Below are 15,659 nucleotides of genomic sequence, written 5' to 3'. Positions count from 1 at the left end.
GGAGTAGAAAATCTAATTAGTTGTGGTAAGTGGCATAGTAAAGTGGAAGGGTTTATGCCTTTCCGCATCTAGGTCCAAAGGCCTCTCTCTACCCCCCAATTATCTATCTATCTATCTATCTATCTATCTATCTATCTATCTAGTGTGATTATAATTTTGGGAGCTCTTTCTCGGAAGGTTTAAGGTATTCAACTGGAATGAGCGTGCAGTGATGTTCGTTTCTGCCAAGTTTGCAGGATGGAAGGAAAAAGAGACCAGAACAAGTACATAAGAATTAGCTCAGTTTAATCCATGTTGATCTATATGCAAAAGTGCCTCTTGCTGCTGCTGCTGCTACTACTGCTTATACCTTTTGGTGTTCATCCCTCGAAAACTCTGAGAAAGTTGGGGTATCTGATCTGGTTTTCACCATGGGAACAAAGGGCGATCAGCTGGAAGAGAAAAGGAAGGAAAGTCAAGTAGCTGAAAAATCTGGTAATATTACTATTTCACTAGTGGGGCCAGTTTGTAATGTATCTGATATTCAAGAACAAATGTGGTTCCACAGTGGTGAGAAACAGTTTGTCGCCAACAGGAACCCTGAAAAGAGGGCTCAGGCTAGTAGTGCAATTGCTTTGTATTCCACCCCCCCCCCAAATCACCACAAGTGAGGTCTGAAAAAACAGCACCTCCAAAAACCACTTAAATCCAAAGAGTTCACAACAATGTGGATACTGTAAAAAAGTGAGTGAGCCACAGAGGGCAATTCAAGAGAAAAGGGCTGGTGTGGAAGGAACCCATATCCAAAAAATCCCAAGGATCGCTACTTTTAATTTCCTAGGAGAAATTAGGCAAATGGCATCTGAGAAATCATGCAATACACCTCACCGAGTGAGGGACACCCTCTCCTAAATTTATGCCAATTCTAATTACTGCAACTTGAATTGTCAACAGATCTAAGGCTAAGGACACTTCCAACATGGCAGCAAAGAGTAAGCTTTGTTCACTCATTATCTACTATTTATTTATTTTAAAAATAAAAGTACAGTGTTACCCCGGGTTAAGAACTTCATTTGTTCTGGAGGTCCATTCTTAACCTGAAACCGTTCTTAACCTGAAGCACCACTTTAGCTAATGGGGCCTTCCGTTGCTGCCGCGCGATTTCTGTTCTCATCCTGAAGCGAAGTTCTTAACCCGAGGTACTATTTCTGGGTTAGCGGAGTTTGTAACCTGAACCGTCTGTAACCCGAGGTACCACTGTAACCCAAAGGTCATGAATACTTTACTGTCACTGTTGATTTTGACTTGTTCCCAGACTCTTCACTGTTCACCAACAGTGAAGAGGAAACTAGCACTGTACCAGAAGTACATTACAAATTCTATTCAAGAAAGCAGTGCTGCTATTTGCTCTTGTTTTATGATTCCATCGCGGCCCCTGCTGCTGACCACATTGCCTGCCCTTGTCCTAATGTTGGCATACGATATGACAAAAACAGACTCGGAAGTGAGTGCCACTGAATTCATGAGGATACGTGTGCACCAGACAAGCGGTCAGGTTAGTGCAAATCGCTGCCGTGGCTTTCTTGGCAAAATTCAGATGCTGTGACTATTCCTACTCCTCACCTTCTGGAAAAGGGGGTCATCGACAGGCACTTTGAAGTGGTCACAGAGGGCACAGAACTCTTCTCTGCTGAGGAGCCCTGAGCCATCTTTGTCTTGCTGGAGGAAGGCTGCCTGCATGTTGCTGTCTGGCAAGTAGTTATGTCTCCTCATGTGCTCCTGTATCTGCTCAGTCAGGGCATCCAGCTCCTGCTTGTCAGGCTCATCTGAAGCTAACCTACAAGGGGGGGGGGGGAGGAACGTCTTTCACGAGTCGGCAAGTACACCTCCTCCATTGTGCACGAACCTGTCTGGCTTGGCTACCATGATCTCAAAAGGCTTACGTACAGATCATTAGGCCCGTCACCTTAAAGATGAACAGACTGGTTGTTCCTTATTCACCAGTCTGTTAGCGAAGCTGATTTAAAATTAGATAAATTTGCATACTGGCGAAACCTCAACAAAGACATTCAAATTGCTATTTAATAAATAAAATCTGCCAGAAAGTCCCCTCTTAAAGGGTTTGTTGTTGCTTGCTCCTAACTCACAGCCCCACTGATTAATCTACTAAATTTTTAGTGAATCCACCTACAAGAGAAAATGATTAAGACTTGTGAATCGTAAACACTGCTGTGGCAAAATTTATCAGAATTCTGAGTAAGGTAGGAATTTCAGGTTCTATTTTGCAGCTAGACAAAGCTTTCTGTTCTCCCTGTGTCTGTTCTGGTTAAACTGCACAATTCCTAAAGTGGGAAGTTGCACATTTGACTAACAAGGGTACACCAAGAGTAGCCAACCGTTTCCTATATTGGTTCACTGAAACAACTAGGACCAAATATTCTCATTTTCCTCCTAGATATTGTTTCTTTCCTCTACAACTCACAATTTGAGACAGCAGGTGGAGAATTGCTCCCCAGCAACAAATAGCACATAGCTGCCAACATTTCCCTTTTTTTAAGGGAAATTCCCTTATTCCGAATAGGATTCCTCGCAAGAAAAGGAAAAAGTTGACAGCTATGCAAATAGCACCCTGCATGTAAAAAAGGAAAACCCTTCACCATTAGGGTAGAAAGGTTTAGCATGCACCCTTTAAGAGTCTTCAAAATAAGACACGCACACCCTGGAAATGTTTGAATGGACATGATTAGAATTGATGGGAAACTAACATAAGCGTATGAAGTGGAATGGACTCCCTCAGGGGTTGGACTGTTCTGTGATTCATTTTAAATGCCCTAGTGAATCAGGCAAAATGCCCACCTAGACTAGCACCCCAATTCCCACAGCAGCCAGTTGGATGCCTGCAAGACGGGCCATGAATGAAAAAGCTCTCTCCCACCCTTACTCCCCAACAGCTAGTAAAGTAAGAGTAGTATAGGCTCCCTGAGGATTTTCATGGTACTTCCATAGTGTCCGAGGGACTGTGCTACAATGATTCCCTCCCCGTGGTGATAATGTAAGACGGGGACCTTATTCTGCACAATGAATATAATGGCCCTAGGATGGGCATGGATAGCGTCACACAAAGAAACATGGAATGAAGCTTCCCAAGAAGAATCTAATGATGTCTGGAGAAACGTTTGCATGGGTTTCTTTAAAAGCCCACCTCTTTACTGCCTCTGCTGCTGCCTGGCGAGGTGCGAAGTGATCCCTCATGGACTGCACAACTGCTGGTGGGAAACTCTCCAAATTGCCTTCCATATACTTCAGGACAAATGAATCAGCATCTATGATGATGAACCTGTGGCTGAACACTGGAATGAAAGAAAAGGAGACCAGTGTTCACCATTAAGCACGAGCTGCACAGACGATCGAGCACTTTCTTTGAAGAATAAGCGTCCAAGGTGCCAAAGTTTTCATCTGATCCTGCAGCTTGGCAGTCTCCTTCGCTCTGCAAAGTGGCCAGAGCAAAACTCAGAACAGAACCTTCCATGCCTACAATCACCAGAGAGCAGAGAATGGTGCCCAGTTCTACAGCTCTCTGGTGAGTCCTCTGCTGAGTTAAAACAAAGGAGGAACTGGCAGCATTTTCTGCTTCCGTCTCAATTCCTTATTGCTTTGTTCTCCCTACAATGTAGAGAGTAATGCAAAAGGGATCTGGAGGTCAGAGACCTTAAAGAACTCTGATTCCTCAGCAAAGGGTTCAGCAGTGCTTTAGCCAGATTGTCAGTTCTGAGCTAGTTGGGTTTAAACATTGTGCCTCACGAATGCAAGAAAAATTGAACAAAACGTTTCTAAATGGTCTATTATGACTTCAAGCTTTATTATTCAACTGCATGCCAAGATATTGACCAGCACAATAGCAAAGGCAGACTACATTCTGGATAGCTAACAGAGAAAAAACCAGCAACATTGCTGTTTTCTACATAAGAGCATCCAATTTACTTACCTGCTGTTTTCTACTCACCTTCCACCATGGCTCCAATGGTGAAGTCAGCGGGCTCATAGTAAACAGGATAGTCTGTAGTGGACCCTGGCTTGCACACCCTGGTCTTGGCTAGGAATTTGCCTCCAATTCTCCCTGAATTGCGCATAGGTCGTTCATAGATGCTCATCATGTCAGTGGCCAGGCAATAGGAGAGCACAAAATGACGCTTACTGTCTTCAGGATTGGGCGATTCCTGCAGAGATTACATACAGAGATCACTGCACTGGGAGCAGCAACAGGCAGTGTGGTTGGGATGGCACCTCGCACCTGACCTCCCCCCAACTGTGCTGCCACCCCCATCCCATCCCGTCTGTCTCTCCATCCTGGTATATAGCACAGCACCAGCCCCCCGTTTGCTTCTGTCAGACAGGAAACAACTGAGCTGGCTAGAAATCTGATTCCAATAAGCTAAGAACTCAGAAAGGGTCTTAAGAAGGCTCTGAAGCACTGGTTCCCAACCTTTTTTTGGCCATGCCCCACCTAGGTAAAGGGACCCCTGACCATCAGGTCCAGTCGTGACCAACTTTGGGGTTGTGGCACTCATCTTGCTTTATTGGCCGAGGGAGCCGACGTACAGCTTCCGGGTCATGTGGCCATCATGACTAAGCCGCTTCTGGCGAACCAGAGCAGCGCACGGAAATGCCGTTTACCTTCCCGCCAGAGCGGTCCCTATTTATCTACTTGCACTTTGACATGCTTTCAAACTGCTAGGTTGAAAGGCTGCTCTGGTTCGTACCTACGGGACCGCCTCTCCTGGTATGCCCCACAAAGAAACCTACGGTCTGCAAATAAAAACATCCTGAAGGTCCCAGGCCTCAGAGAGGTTAGGCTGGCCTCAACTAGAGCCAGGGCCTTCTCGGCTGCGGCTCCAATCTGGTGGAACGCTCTGTCACAAGAGACTAGGGCCCTGCGGGACCTGACATCTTTCCGCAGGGCCTGCAAGACAGAGTTGTTCCACCAGGCCTTTGGTCAGGGCGCAGCCTGACTCCCTCCTCTGGCAACCTGCACAGAATTTTGCTTAATGGTTGCCATCAACTTGATTTTAATGAATTTTTATAATGAAATATTTTTAGAATGTTGGTTTATTTGATTGTTTGATTATTTGATTGTTGTTAGCCGCCCTGAGCCCGGCTTCGGCTGGGGAGGGCGGGATATAAATAAAATTTATTATTATTATTATTATAGGTTGGCAGGAGCAGGGACCAAGCAACGGGAGCTCACCCCATCACGGGGATTCGAACCGCCGACCTTCTGATCGGCAAGTCCTAAGCTCTGTGGTTTAACCCACAGCACCACCCGTGTCATGCCCCACCTAAGCACCTCTAAGATCCTGATGCCCCCCTCCCCGTGACATATAATTCTTATTTTTCAAAAAGTGAACTCCTATTCACGTGGAGGAAGCCTAAAACAGGGTGATCATTTATAAATTCAACCGCTGTCAACTCTCTTGTTTGTTAACGGTCTGTAGCTCTGATGCTGGACTTTGCTAAGAAGGTTGAGGATGCAATGAGGAAAATGGGAGACATTACTAAGGCAATACAACAGGAATGTGTGCCACCTTCTATCACAGCCTCTTTTCCTTCCTTCAATGCCTCCTCACTGTTATGCTGCAGATTAAAAGTCCTCGGCACAGGGATTTTTGCTTTTTTGCCATGTAAAGCCAAGGCTTTAAATGCCATGTACATTGGTGAAGAAATAACATCACTAAACCGATACCCTGAGATGTTGAAAGCATCATGAAAAGGGTTAACATTAGGACTGCAAGCCTTAATGAGTAGATTGATCAATGGATGCTGCAATCCAAATGCTGTCTGCATCAAGACTGGGCAGCAGGGTGGATGTCCCTCCATTCAGCCCTGATTTTCAGGCAATATCGCTCTGCTGGCACGGACCTCCCTGTTCCACCTGCTGAAGGGATCCCTGTGTGTGGCAGAGCATTCTAGCCTGGGCAGAGGTTGAGCTGGCTTCTAATCTACTGGGTCCTGAGCCCAGGCACTGCCATCACTTGCTGGCATCAGGCCCAATCTTGGACGGATCACAGCGCCAGCGCCAGCTCCAGGCTGGCACAGTGACCTGCCTGTTCCCTTCTGCCCCAGCCAGCGAGCAGCAGCAGGCCAGGTGAAGCAGCGTCCCTGATGCCTCATTTAGGCTTTGCCCCTGCCCAGGCACTCCTACTTTTGGAGTAATCTTTCTTGCAACACAAAAATCCAACCATTTGGGGGTTTGAAAGATTGCCCTTAGAGATGAGAACACCCAATCTCCAAAACATCCAGAAAGCACATCAGGACATCTCACCATCCTAACTGCATAGCGCAAGACTTTGCGGTCATTCTCTAGCATCTTCAGAACGTTTTTCTTGGGCGCTTGAGGAATCAGACTGAAGCAGTTTTGGAGAGAGTCTTCAAGGAAACCAAAACCGTTGTACGGAGGGATTTCCTGCAGAGGAAAGAAGTCACAAATAAAGAAGTATAATGCAACGCTCTGCAACTTTGTTCACAAGATCATAGAGTGGACTTCATTCACTTTGCACCTTCTGTTGTATCACCATTATCTTCCATTACAGCAGAGATGAAGGGAGGAGACAGTCCCCTGTCAATACCCTCTGAGGCGTCCCAGCTAACTTCATCCCCAAGTTTCTGCTGATGTCAGATCTCTGGTGTTATGTCAGTTGGCAGACCATCCTTTGTAGAACTGATTGCTCCCTGTCTGTCTTAGAGAGCTGAGTTTTATTGAGGGGAGCTAATGACAGCGGATGATCTCTCAACAGCTGTCAGTCAGTATCCCATTTTTGGAATGAGATACTTATTAGAGGTGGCTGCCCTCCAGCTTAACATGAAAATGCAGTTTGTCCAATTGAATTGGGGAGGGGGGGGAGTGAGGATGTCTCTCTGGCGTGCAGCCTTAGCAGAGCCCCTGTGAGGCTCCATCTTGAACCTACATATGGCTCAACATTGATGGGGGAAAGATGCATAATCATTTGGCTGCAGAGCTAATGCTAAGCTAACCACTAAAAAAAGGACCAGAATGCTCTAGCAATGGTTGCTGTGGCTTGCCAAGACTCCATAAGCAGAGAGGTGTTTGCAAATAATAATAATAATAATAATAATAATAATAATAATAATAATAATAATAATTTATTATTTATAACCCACCCATCTGGCTGAGTTTCCCCAGCCACTCTGGGCGGCTCCCAATCGCATGTTAAAAACAATACAGCATTAAATATTAAAAAAACTTCCCTAAACAGGGCTGCCTTCAGATGTCTTTTAAAAATAGGATAACTGCTTATTTCCTTGACATCTGAAGGGAGGGTGTTCCACAGGGCGGGTGCCACTACCGAGAAGGCCCTCTGTCTGGTTCCCTGTAGCCTCACTTCTCGCAATGAGGGAACCACCAGAAGGCCCTTGGTGCTGGACCTCAGTGTCTGGGCTGAACGATGGGGGTGGAGACGCTCCTTCAGGTATACAGGACCAAGGCCGTTTAGGGCTTTAAAGGTCAGCACCAACACTTTGAATTGTGCTCGGAAACGTACTAGGAGCCAATGCAGATCTCTCTGGACTGGTGTTATGTGATCCCGGCGGCCACTCCCAGTCTAGCTGCCACATTCTGGATTAATTGCCGTTTCCGGGTCACCTTCAAAGGTGCCCCCTTACTCAGTTGAGTTTCCTTGCAAGCAAGCAGGGTAGGGACTGGAGCCTTAGCCTTGAGTCAAACACCGATCGCTCTTCCATCTTCCCCCTTCCTGCTCCCTGCCATTACCTGCTTGATTTCCTCCGGAGGTGGCTTTCTTACATCGACTGGATGGAAGTCAGTGATGCCAAACTTATCCTGATAAAACTGCCGCGTGAACTCATCACAATCATAGATGAAAAAAGAGCGCCCAAGGAGGGTAGTGGATTTGCCTACAGCAAAATCTTTAGCCGTGAACCATTCCAGGACCTCCTGATCAGAGATCTCCAGCACACAAGTTGGGAAGGGTCCTAGCAGAAGAAAGAGAGTTAGATGTGTCCTGTCTCCGATTACTCCTAAGGAAGGAGAGTATTCGGCTGTCGAAAGAAGTACAAACTATCTCCGGGGACAAACAGTCGCAAATGGTGATAACACTGCAGCCTCCGTGCCTCAGCAATTTAAATGGGACAAGCAATTTTAAACAGATCAAAACCGATCATGCTTAAACTCTGGAAGTAATTTCCAAAGGATCTCAGAATGTATCATCAGGCAATATTTAGCAAACTAAAGAAAATGCAGCATCCTTCGGAAAGACAAGAGTACATTTAGGACTTTAGACAGCAGTGTGATCAGAACAGGGCATTTAACTGGTATGGTGGATAACTTTGCCCATCACATGCTAGAAGACCTGTCTAATTCTACCACATCTGTCTGAAAAAGGGCCCTCTCCCAGCCTCAACATACTTCTCATCCTGGCTACTGCCTGCCATAGATCAAGCTCCCACTTTCCCATATTAATGCCTTCAGGGCTGTTTTCCAGCCAGAGCTAACCAGAGCTCAGTTTTGGCACCTCTCAGGTGGGCGCCATTGCCATTCTAAGAGAACAAAGGAGAAGTTCACAGCGAGTTCTGGCACCTCCTTTTCTGGAAAAATAGCACTGAATGCATTCCTGGTATGCAAAATGTTAACAGGATTCACACTGCACCCAAATACTCTTGCTTGCACACATACCGTCTGCACGCCAATTTTCCCAGTTAGGTATTCCTTTTACACATCAACCCTAAAAGGTAAAGCACAGCTGCCCTTTACCTTTCTTCTCTGCAAGCTTTTTGGGCAGGTGCTGGCGTCTTATCAGCACAGGGAATGGATCTCTGCCGTCATTCCGCTCATGCACCTCCCGGACTTCCACTGTGTCGTCTGCCAAGTAGTAGTGGATGATGAAACGCCGGTTCTCACCAAACATGCTCTCGGTATCATCCCACATGGCATAGAAGCGAAGGACCTGTAAGGCACGGGAGGGGCCAGAACTCAGGGTGAGGAAGAACAGACTTTGCCCAGCCCCACTGAATCTCAGCCTCCATTGAAAAAGGCCCTAAGAAAAAGGTGCAGTCAGAGGAGGCAGTCTTAGATGATGACAATGATGAAGATGATGATGAAGAAGAATTTATTTGTACCCCACCTTTCCCCCTGAGGGGGCTCAAAGGCAGCTTACAGATAAAAACCAAGTACTGCTAAAAGCACAGGGAAAACAACAATTAAAACACAATTAAACATTAATAGAATTAAAACTACATGCATATAAGAATCTGTTTAAAACATGCTGAATTGGATTTAGATGGTCTGACTTAGTAAAAGGTAGCTGTGTAAATCATATGAGAATGCCAGTCATAAGCCCAAGTTCTAAATAAAGGAAGGGAGAGAGGAAGGAAAGGAGGAAGGAAGGAAGGAAGGAAGGAAGGAAGGAAGGAAGGAAGGAAGGAAGGAGCAGAGTCTCTGTTTCATACAGGCACATTATTATAATTATAATTATTATTCAGACTGCCTTTTTAGTGTTTAATCTCCTGTTTTAATTGTTTTGTTTACTTGCATGTTTTGTTGATTGCTATTTTCTTGATTTTATCATAGGGGGCTAGTTTGCTGCTTTGAATTTACGGTGTATTATTATTACTAGTAGTAGTAGAAGAAGAAGAAGAAGAGTTTGGATTTGATATCCCGCCTTTCACTCCCTTTAAGGAGTCTCAAAGTGGCTAACATTCTCCTTTCCCTTCCTCCCCCACAACAAACACTCTGTGAGGTGAGTGGGGCTGAGAGACTTCAGAGAAGTGTGACTGGCCCAAGGTCACCCAGCAGCTGCAGGTGGAGGAGCGGGGAATCAAACCCGGTTCACCAGATTACGAATCTACCGCTCTTAACCACTACACCACACTGGCTCTCACCACACTACTACTACTACTACTACTAGTAGTAGTATTAATCATCATCATTGTCATTGTATAGAAAGGTGTGTTAGAAAGAATCTAAAATAGAACAATTCAGAGACTCACCTTCTTGTCAAAGGCCAAAAACTGCTTGAGTTGGTCGAAATCTGAGGGCGTGACATATGTGCGCAGAGGCATCTTACGCAGCTCTGTGTAAGGGTCAAAAATCATTCTCTCCGGAGGGTTCAGTTCTATTCCCTGGCTCTCCAGAAAAGTCTAGGAAAAGACAGCCATGTCATTAATACCAGGCTAAAGACAGCAAGGAACTGCAGAACAGCAAAGGGGCTTCGATTTACAAAATCTCCATCCAAGGGGCAGTTTAATCCAAGACAAGGAACTCATGAGTCACTTAATATCAGCAGCCAGAAACATCATGACTAGACACTGGAAAGACCTATCAGGAGTGAACACAGACAGACCACTGGTATCAAAATGTATGGGAAAGTTGACCAACAAACTTAAACTAGCACAGGGACAAACAAAGGAGGATGCCTTCGCCCCGGTGTGGTTCCTGTTCATTAAACAGCGCAACAGCATACAAATCAATGTGGCTTAACTGATCCAACAACCTGCCTCCCCAAACACATACAAACAAACCACATTGAAATCAGCAGAACACAACCAACCCAGCTCAGGAACCCCCTGATCTATCACAATATTGTGGTAGGGCAGGCATGGCCAAACTTGGCCCTCCAGCTGTTTAGGGACTACAACTCCCATCATCCCTAGCTAACAGGACCAGTGGTCAGGGATGATGGGAATTGTAGTCCCAAAACAGCTGGAGGGCCAAGTTTGGCCATGCCTGCCCTACCACTAACACTAGGCAACTGAACGAAAGAACAATACAACCCCCCACCTTTCGCCCCCACTCATTTCCCCCCAACTGCAAGATGTCTATGACAAAAGTGTCTCCCTAATTGTAAATGGACCGTGAAAAAGAATCTATGAATTGAAAGGGGAGACAAAAGATGTACGTTTCCCTGTCTATCTGTTTTGTAACACGTCTATTGGAATACTACAATTGATTCAATTCCTACTTTCCCCCCAGTCAGTTCTGGAAACGAGCAGCCCGGGTGCCAGTACCTGTGTGAAGGCATCACAATCAACGATCCGGAAGGTCTTGCCATAGATAGTGATGTTGATTCCTCTGTTCAGGTCTTTCCAATGATAATGGTCCCCGCGATCGTTCTTGGGCAGACGTTGGCGTTTGATGAACTTGCCCTGGGGAATCCCAGAGTTTTCCACAATGGGCTCCATGACAGACATGCTATCGTCTTCCAGGTAATAATAAATGCCCACTTGGCGGATGCGGAAATGCTCTTCCGTAGATATGGGGACATCTTCCTGAAAGTAACCGTCAAACTTCAGCACCTGCGGGGAAAAGAGCCCCATGAGACACAAGGTATTTCTTTCATGGTAAAATCGCAGGAGACACCCTTGCAGAAGAATGTGTCATTTTAGGAGGTGAAACTTAATTTTTGCAAATTTCTTTAGTGAAGGTTCTTAAAAGTATGTTTTTGAGTCTGCTATTATTTTTGTGCTTGGACAACATTTAGCTTGGTAAGTCTATGTATGATGGAGAAGCACATAAACTGCTTTGGGAAAACCAAAGAATTTAAATTTTACCTTCTCAGAATATCAGGTAATGCTAAATAAGTAATGATATTAATATTAATATATAATATAACTGCAAATACTTGGCAATCTTTTTAAAGAAAAAAAATACTGAAACTTTTCAACATACAATACAATAAAAAACAAACTAATCTAGGTAAAAAGAAAACAACCAAAAAAGAAAAGGAAAAGGGGGAATGCAAAGCTCTCTATCAGAGGTAGATCTTAACCCTTGTCTCACACAAAAGGAGGTGGAACATCCAAGCTCTTATACATGATATAACTACAAGTATTTGGCACTTATTTCTATGCAGTTTTGCACACATTTTATTTAAACTAAATTATTTTACAAAATTAACATATTAATGTAACCAAAATACCTTTTGAATTCCCAAGCCATGGTACAACCATTTTAGCAACCCTGGTTTTAGGAATTTAAAAGCTGAAAAATTCAGCACGCCCTTCTCTTGCAGGGAGCAGGTCCTGTGAGAGCGGGAGCACATGGGGACATGCTAAACGCAGGAGGTATAAAAGGATTTGGTGTCTCTGGAAATAGGAGGAAAGCTCCATCAAACATGAAACCAATGGCAGCAACTAGCTGCCCAATGCTCTCCATTCCCTTTAGTCCTATGAAAACAGGTCAGGTGGGCCTAAGATGTGACCCTGAGGTTAAATGTCTTTCAACCAAGAGGAATTTGGAGAAAATAAAACAAGAACTTTCTTTCCTCAGCACAGGTGATCATGGAGGATGAGCTTGTTTGGGGTGCAATTATAGGGTGTACGGAATTAATTATATTGTTTATATTGATATGAGCTGCCTTAAGGTTTAATGAGAAAGGTTGTCTATAAGTGTAGAAACGTTTTAATAAATTAACTGCTAGATACCAACAATAAACAGCTAATCAGTCCTTAATTGCTGCTGAAAAGGCATGCCTGTACTTTCATATTATTACTATGGATTATCCCAATTTGCATTCTACCTGGATATTGATCAAAAATTAGTACCTCAGAAAACAGGTACTGATTTTCTATAAAAGCATAATCATCTGCATGGTGTGAAGAAAACCACATTTTCTCCCCAGCTGTTTTTTTGCTCTGTGGAGGTTAATTCCAGACTTAAGCTAACTACACACCATAGATTTAAAGCACTTGATTTCTCCAAATAAGCCTGGGAACTGCGGTTTACCCCTCGCAGAGCTGAAATTCCCAGCACCCATAAAAAAATACAATTTCTGGGGTACTTTTGGGGGGCATCACATGCTTTAAATGCATGGAGTCCTCTTGAGAGAGAAAAAAACAGCTGGAAAGAGGCAATTGGGGAAGGAAACATGGGCAGAAAGAACTTGCCCTTAGTAAACTTTAAATTGTCCTCCTCCGCTGCACTGGGATTCAGCTGTGACTCAGTTCTGACACAAAACTCTGACACCTGCACACCTAGATTAGTCCACACAGCACAGTTCTGAAAACAGAAACATGAATATGCTCATCAGTTCTCTTACATCATTAATCTCTTCCAACTATTCAGACTTCTAGCTTCTAGGAGAACTCTTAGGACACTGAAACAGCATGGTTTCTAAGCAAAGAATTTCTTTTTCAAGCCAGGCTTTGGTTGTCTTTTGCCAAAGACATATTTGAAAATAATGTTTTCTAAAATCAGTCATTCCCTGAGCTTCCCAATAGACACTTTTCCAGGACTGGGCATTTCTGAAATGAGATGTTTTTGAACAATACCTTTTTGTCAAAAGCCACATGGGCTGGGATGAAGTCTGAAGGTGGGGCTTGCTTGGCTTGGCCGTAGGTCAAAGTGGGTCTCTTGTTGGCCAGTTCATCCAGTTCAGCTGGGGACAACTGGTTGACATGCAGCCGTTGGCCACCGATCCCTGTGGTTGGAAGCCGCTTAAACGCAAAGCCATTCTTGTAACCCAAAGTCTGAGAGCGATGAAAGGCAGTTTTCTAAGGGAAGAAAGAAAACCAAGAGTCGGATGCGGGACAGATCACTGTCATTGCTGAGCAAAGGTGCATAATGTACAGTGGCTGGGGGTGGGAACACCCTGCGTAGTGGGATAGGGTCAGAGCACACGCTGTGATCCTTGGCATGAAATTGTGGAAGTTGCATGAGTGCCCCAGTTCCCAGCTGTGAAATGTTGGCAGCCAGGCAGCCGGGAGACGGGGGGGAAGGATTTTGCGCCTCAAAAATGCCAGGCAGACCTGCTGGATGCCTTTAGAAGTGGCTTATTTATAAGAGATGCCTCTGAATGCTCTAGTAAAGGTTGATCGGGATCCATTCCATGGATATAGAGTTGTCCCTAAGGTACGCCACTCTCCCAAACACAAACACACTCCTCTCCCTCTCAAACTTTAAATCGCTTCAACCTTCTTCTTCCACAATCTGAATGTCGCCCCCTGTCCCAATGTGTGGCTTCCTCTACTACTTATATTATTTTTATTTATTAAATTTGTTAGTCACTTTATCTTGCCTAAGGCAACCCAGAGCAGATTGCAAACAAACAACCCTCGCACATAGATACATTCATGACCAGTGGGAGAGAGGGAAATACAATACAAACACCCTTTTGGGTTTTCTGGTCAGGGATCCATGGGGAGGGTGGATGTTTCTGAAGAGGCCTGGATATCTGGCTTTGCATAGAGGAGAGGGGAGACGGTGGAATATGCAGAGGGTTAGATGCCCTGTTCCAGAGATGGTAGAGAACTTGGTTCAAATCCCTGCGATGGGGTGAGCTTCCGTTGCTCGGTCCCTGATCCTGCCCACCTAGCATTTCGAAAGCACACCAGTGCAAGTAGATAAATAGGTACCGCTCCGGCGGGAAGGTAAACGGCGTTTCCGTGTGCTGCTCTGGTTTGCCAGAAGCGGCTTAGTCATGCTGGCCACATGACCCGGAAGCTGTATGCCGGCTCCCTTGGCCAATAAAGCGAGATGAGTGCCGCAACCCCAGAGTCGGTCACGACTGGACCCAATGGTCAGGGGTCCCTTTACCTTTAGACTTGCTAAGGGGGACGCGGGTGGCGCTGTGGTGTACACCACTGAGCCTAGGGCTTGCCAATCAGAAAGTCGGCGGTTCGAATCCCCGCGACGGGGTGAGCTCCCGTTGCTCAGTCCCTGCTCCTGCCCACCTAGCAGTTCAAAAGCACATCAAAGTACAAGTAGATAAATAGGTACCACTCCAACGGGAAGGTAAACGGCGTTTCCGTGCGCTGCTCTGGTTCGCCAGAAGCGGCTTAGTCATGCTGGCCACATGACCCGGAAGCTGTACACCGGCTCCCTCGGCCAATAAAGCGAGATGAGCGCCGCAACCCCAGAGTCGGCCACAACTGGACCTAATGGTCAGGGGTCCCTTTACCTTTAGACCCATAAATTACCATCTAGCATCACAAAAAAACCAGCGACAATTGGTTATTGACAAAGGACATATAAAGAACCCCATTACCTCCAGCAGCTTAGGGCCCCATCCAACCTCAATTCGGCCCCGGGGCCCGGCATTCAGCCCCCACCACCACCCGCTCCCCGCAAAGACCCTCCTTCCGCGGGGCGAGCGGGGCGCAGCCAGTGGCGCTTTCTCCGCCCCGCGTCCCGGGGAAGGAGCGCGGCTCCGGGGCCTGCGGGGCGCCTGTGCTCACCGTGGGGTCCCGGAACGACGAGCCCGGCAGGAGGGGCAGCCCTTGCACCGGCTGCGAGCTCATGGCGCCGAGCCTCGGCGGCCTGGCGGCTCCCTTCCCCGTTCGCAGCCGGGCAACGCGCGCGTTTCCTCGGCGACCGTCGACGCGCCGACATGGAGAGCCCCTCCTTGCGCGCGCTTTGCGCAGCCAACTCCTCCTTCGCCTGCTTCCCGCTCCCTCCCAGCAAAAAAAGGCGTGTGCTTCTTGCATTTCCTCGAATCGTAGTTGCCCCCCTCCAATATGTTGGGCCGGGGGGGGCACGGAAGAGACCTCGACCCCTAGGAGTTGGCACCAATGTTTACAGTGTAATTTTAGCATCGTGGCAGGTGCTCCTGTATTAAAAAAATGCTTAGGACCGGATAGCACAATACGGGATTAAGTGCATTTCTTTAAAAAATGACTCTGAACTTTTTGTAGATGAAGTTTGAAAGTGGCATGGC

At 46.1% G+C, this 15,659-nt stretch overlaps 1 protein-coding gene across 1 annotated transcript; it reads right to left on the bottom strand.

Annotated features, from left to right (window-relative positions):
• Positions 1–266: 266 nt before the first annotated feature.
• EFHC1 (EF-hand domain containing 1) lies at positions 267–15,332 on the bottom strand. The gene is made up of 11 exons (XM_083606538.1): positions 15,181–15,332; positions 13,276–13,497; positions 11,014–11,301; positions 9,997–10,146; positions 8,762–8,954; positions 7,763–7,983; positions 6,299–6,439; positions 3,983–4,196; positions 3,182–3,329; positions 1,603–1,816; positions 267–431 (listed from the first exon to the last, which is right to left on the bottom strand). Exons 1-11 carry the CDS (start codon positions 15,241–15,243, stop codon positions 360–362), a joined length of 1,926 nt encoding a protein of 641 aa, XP_083462664.1. The 5' UTR covers positions 15,244–15,332; the 3' UTR covers positions 267–359.
• Positions 15,333–15,659: the final 327 nt, after the last annotated feature.

The sequence above is a fragment of the Podarcis filfolensis genome (assembly GCF_964270895.1).
Source record: "Podarcis filfolensis genome assembly, chromosome: 3".
In the NCBI taxonomy this organism is placed as follows: domain Eukaryota; kingdom Metazoa; phylum Chordata; class Lepidosauria; order Squamata; family Lacertidae; genus Podarcis; species Podarcis filfolensis.
The sequence above is the reverse complement of the archived record's forward strand: the minus strand, read 5'-3'. Positions and strand labels throughout refer to the sequence as shown.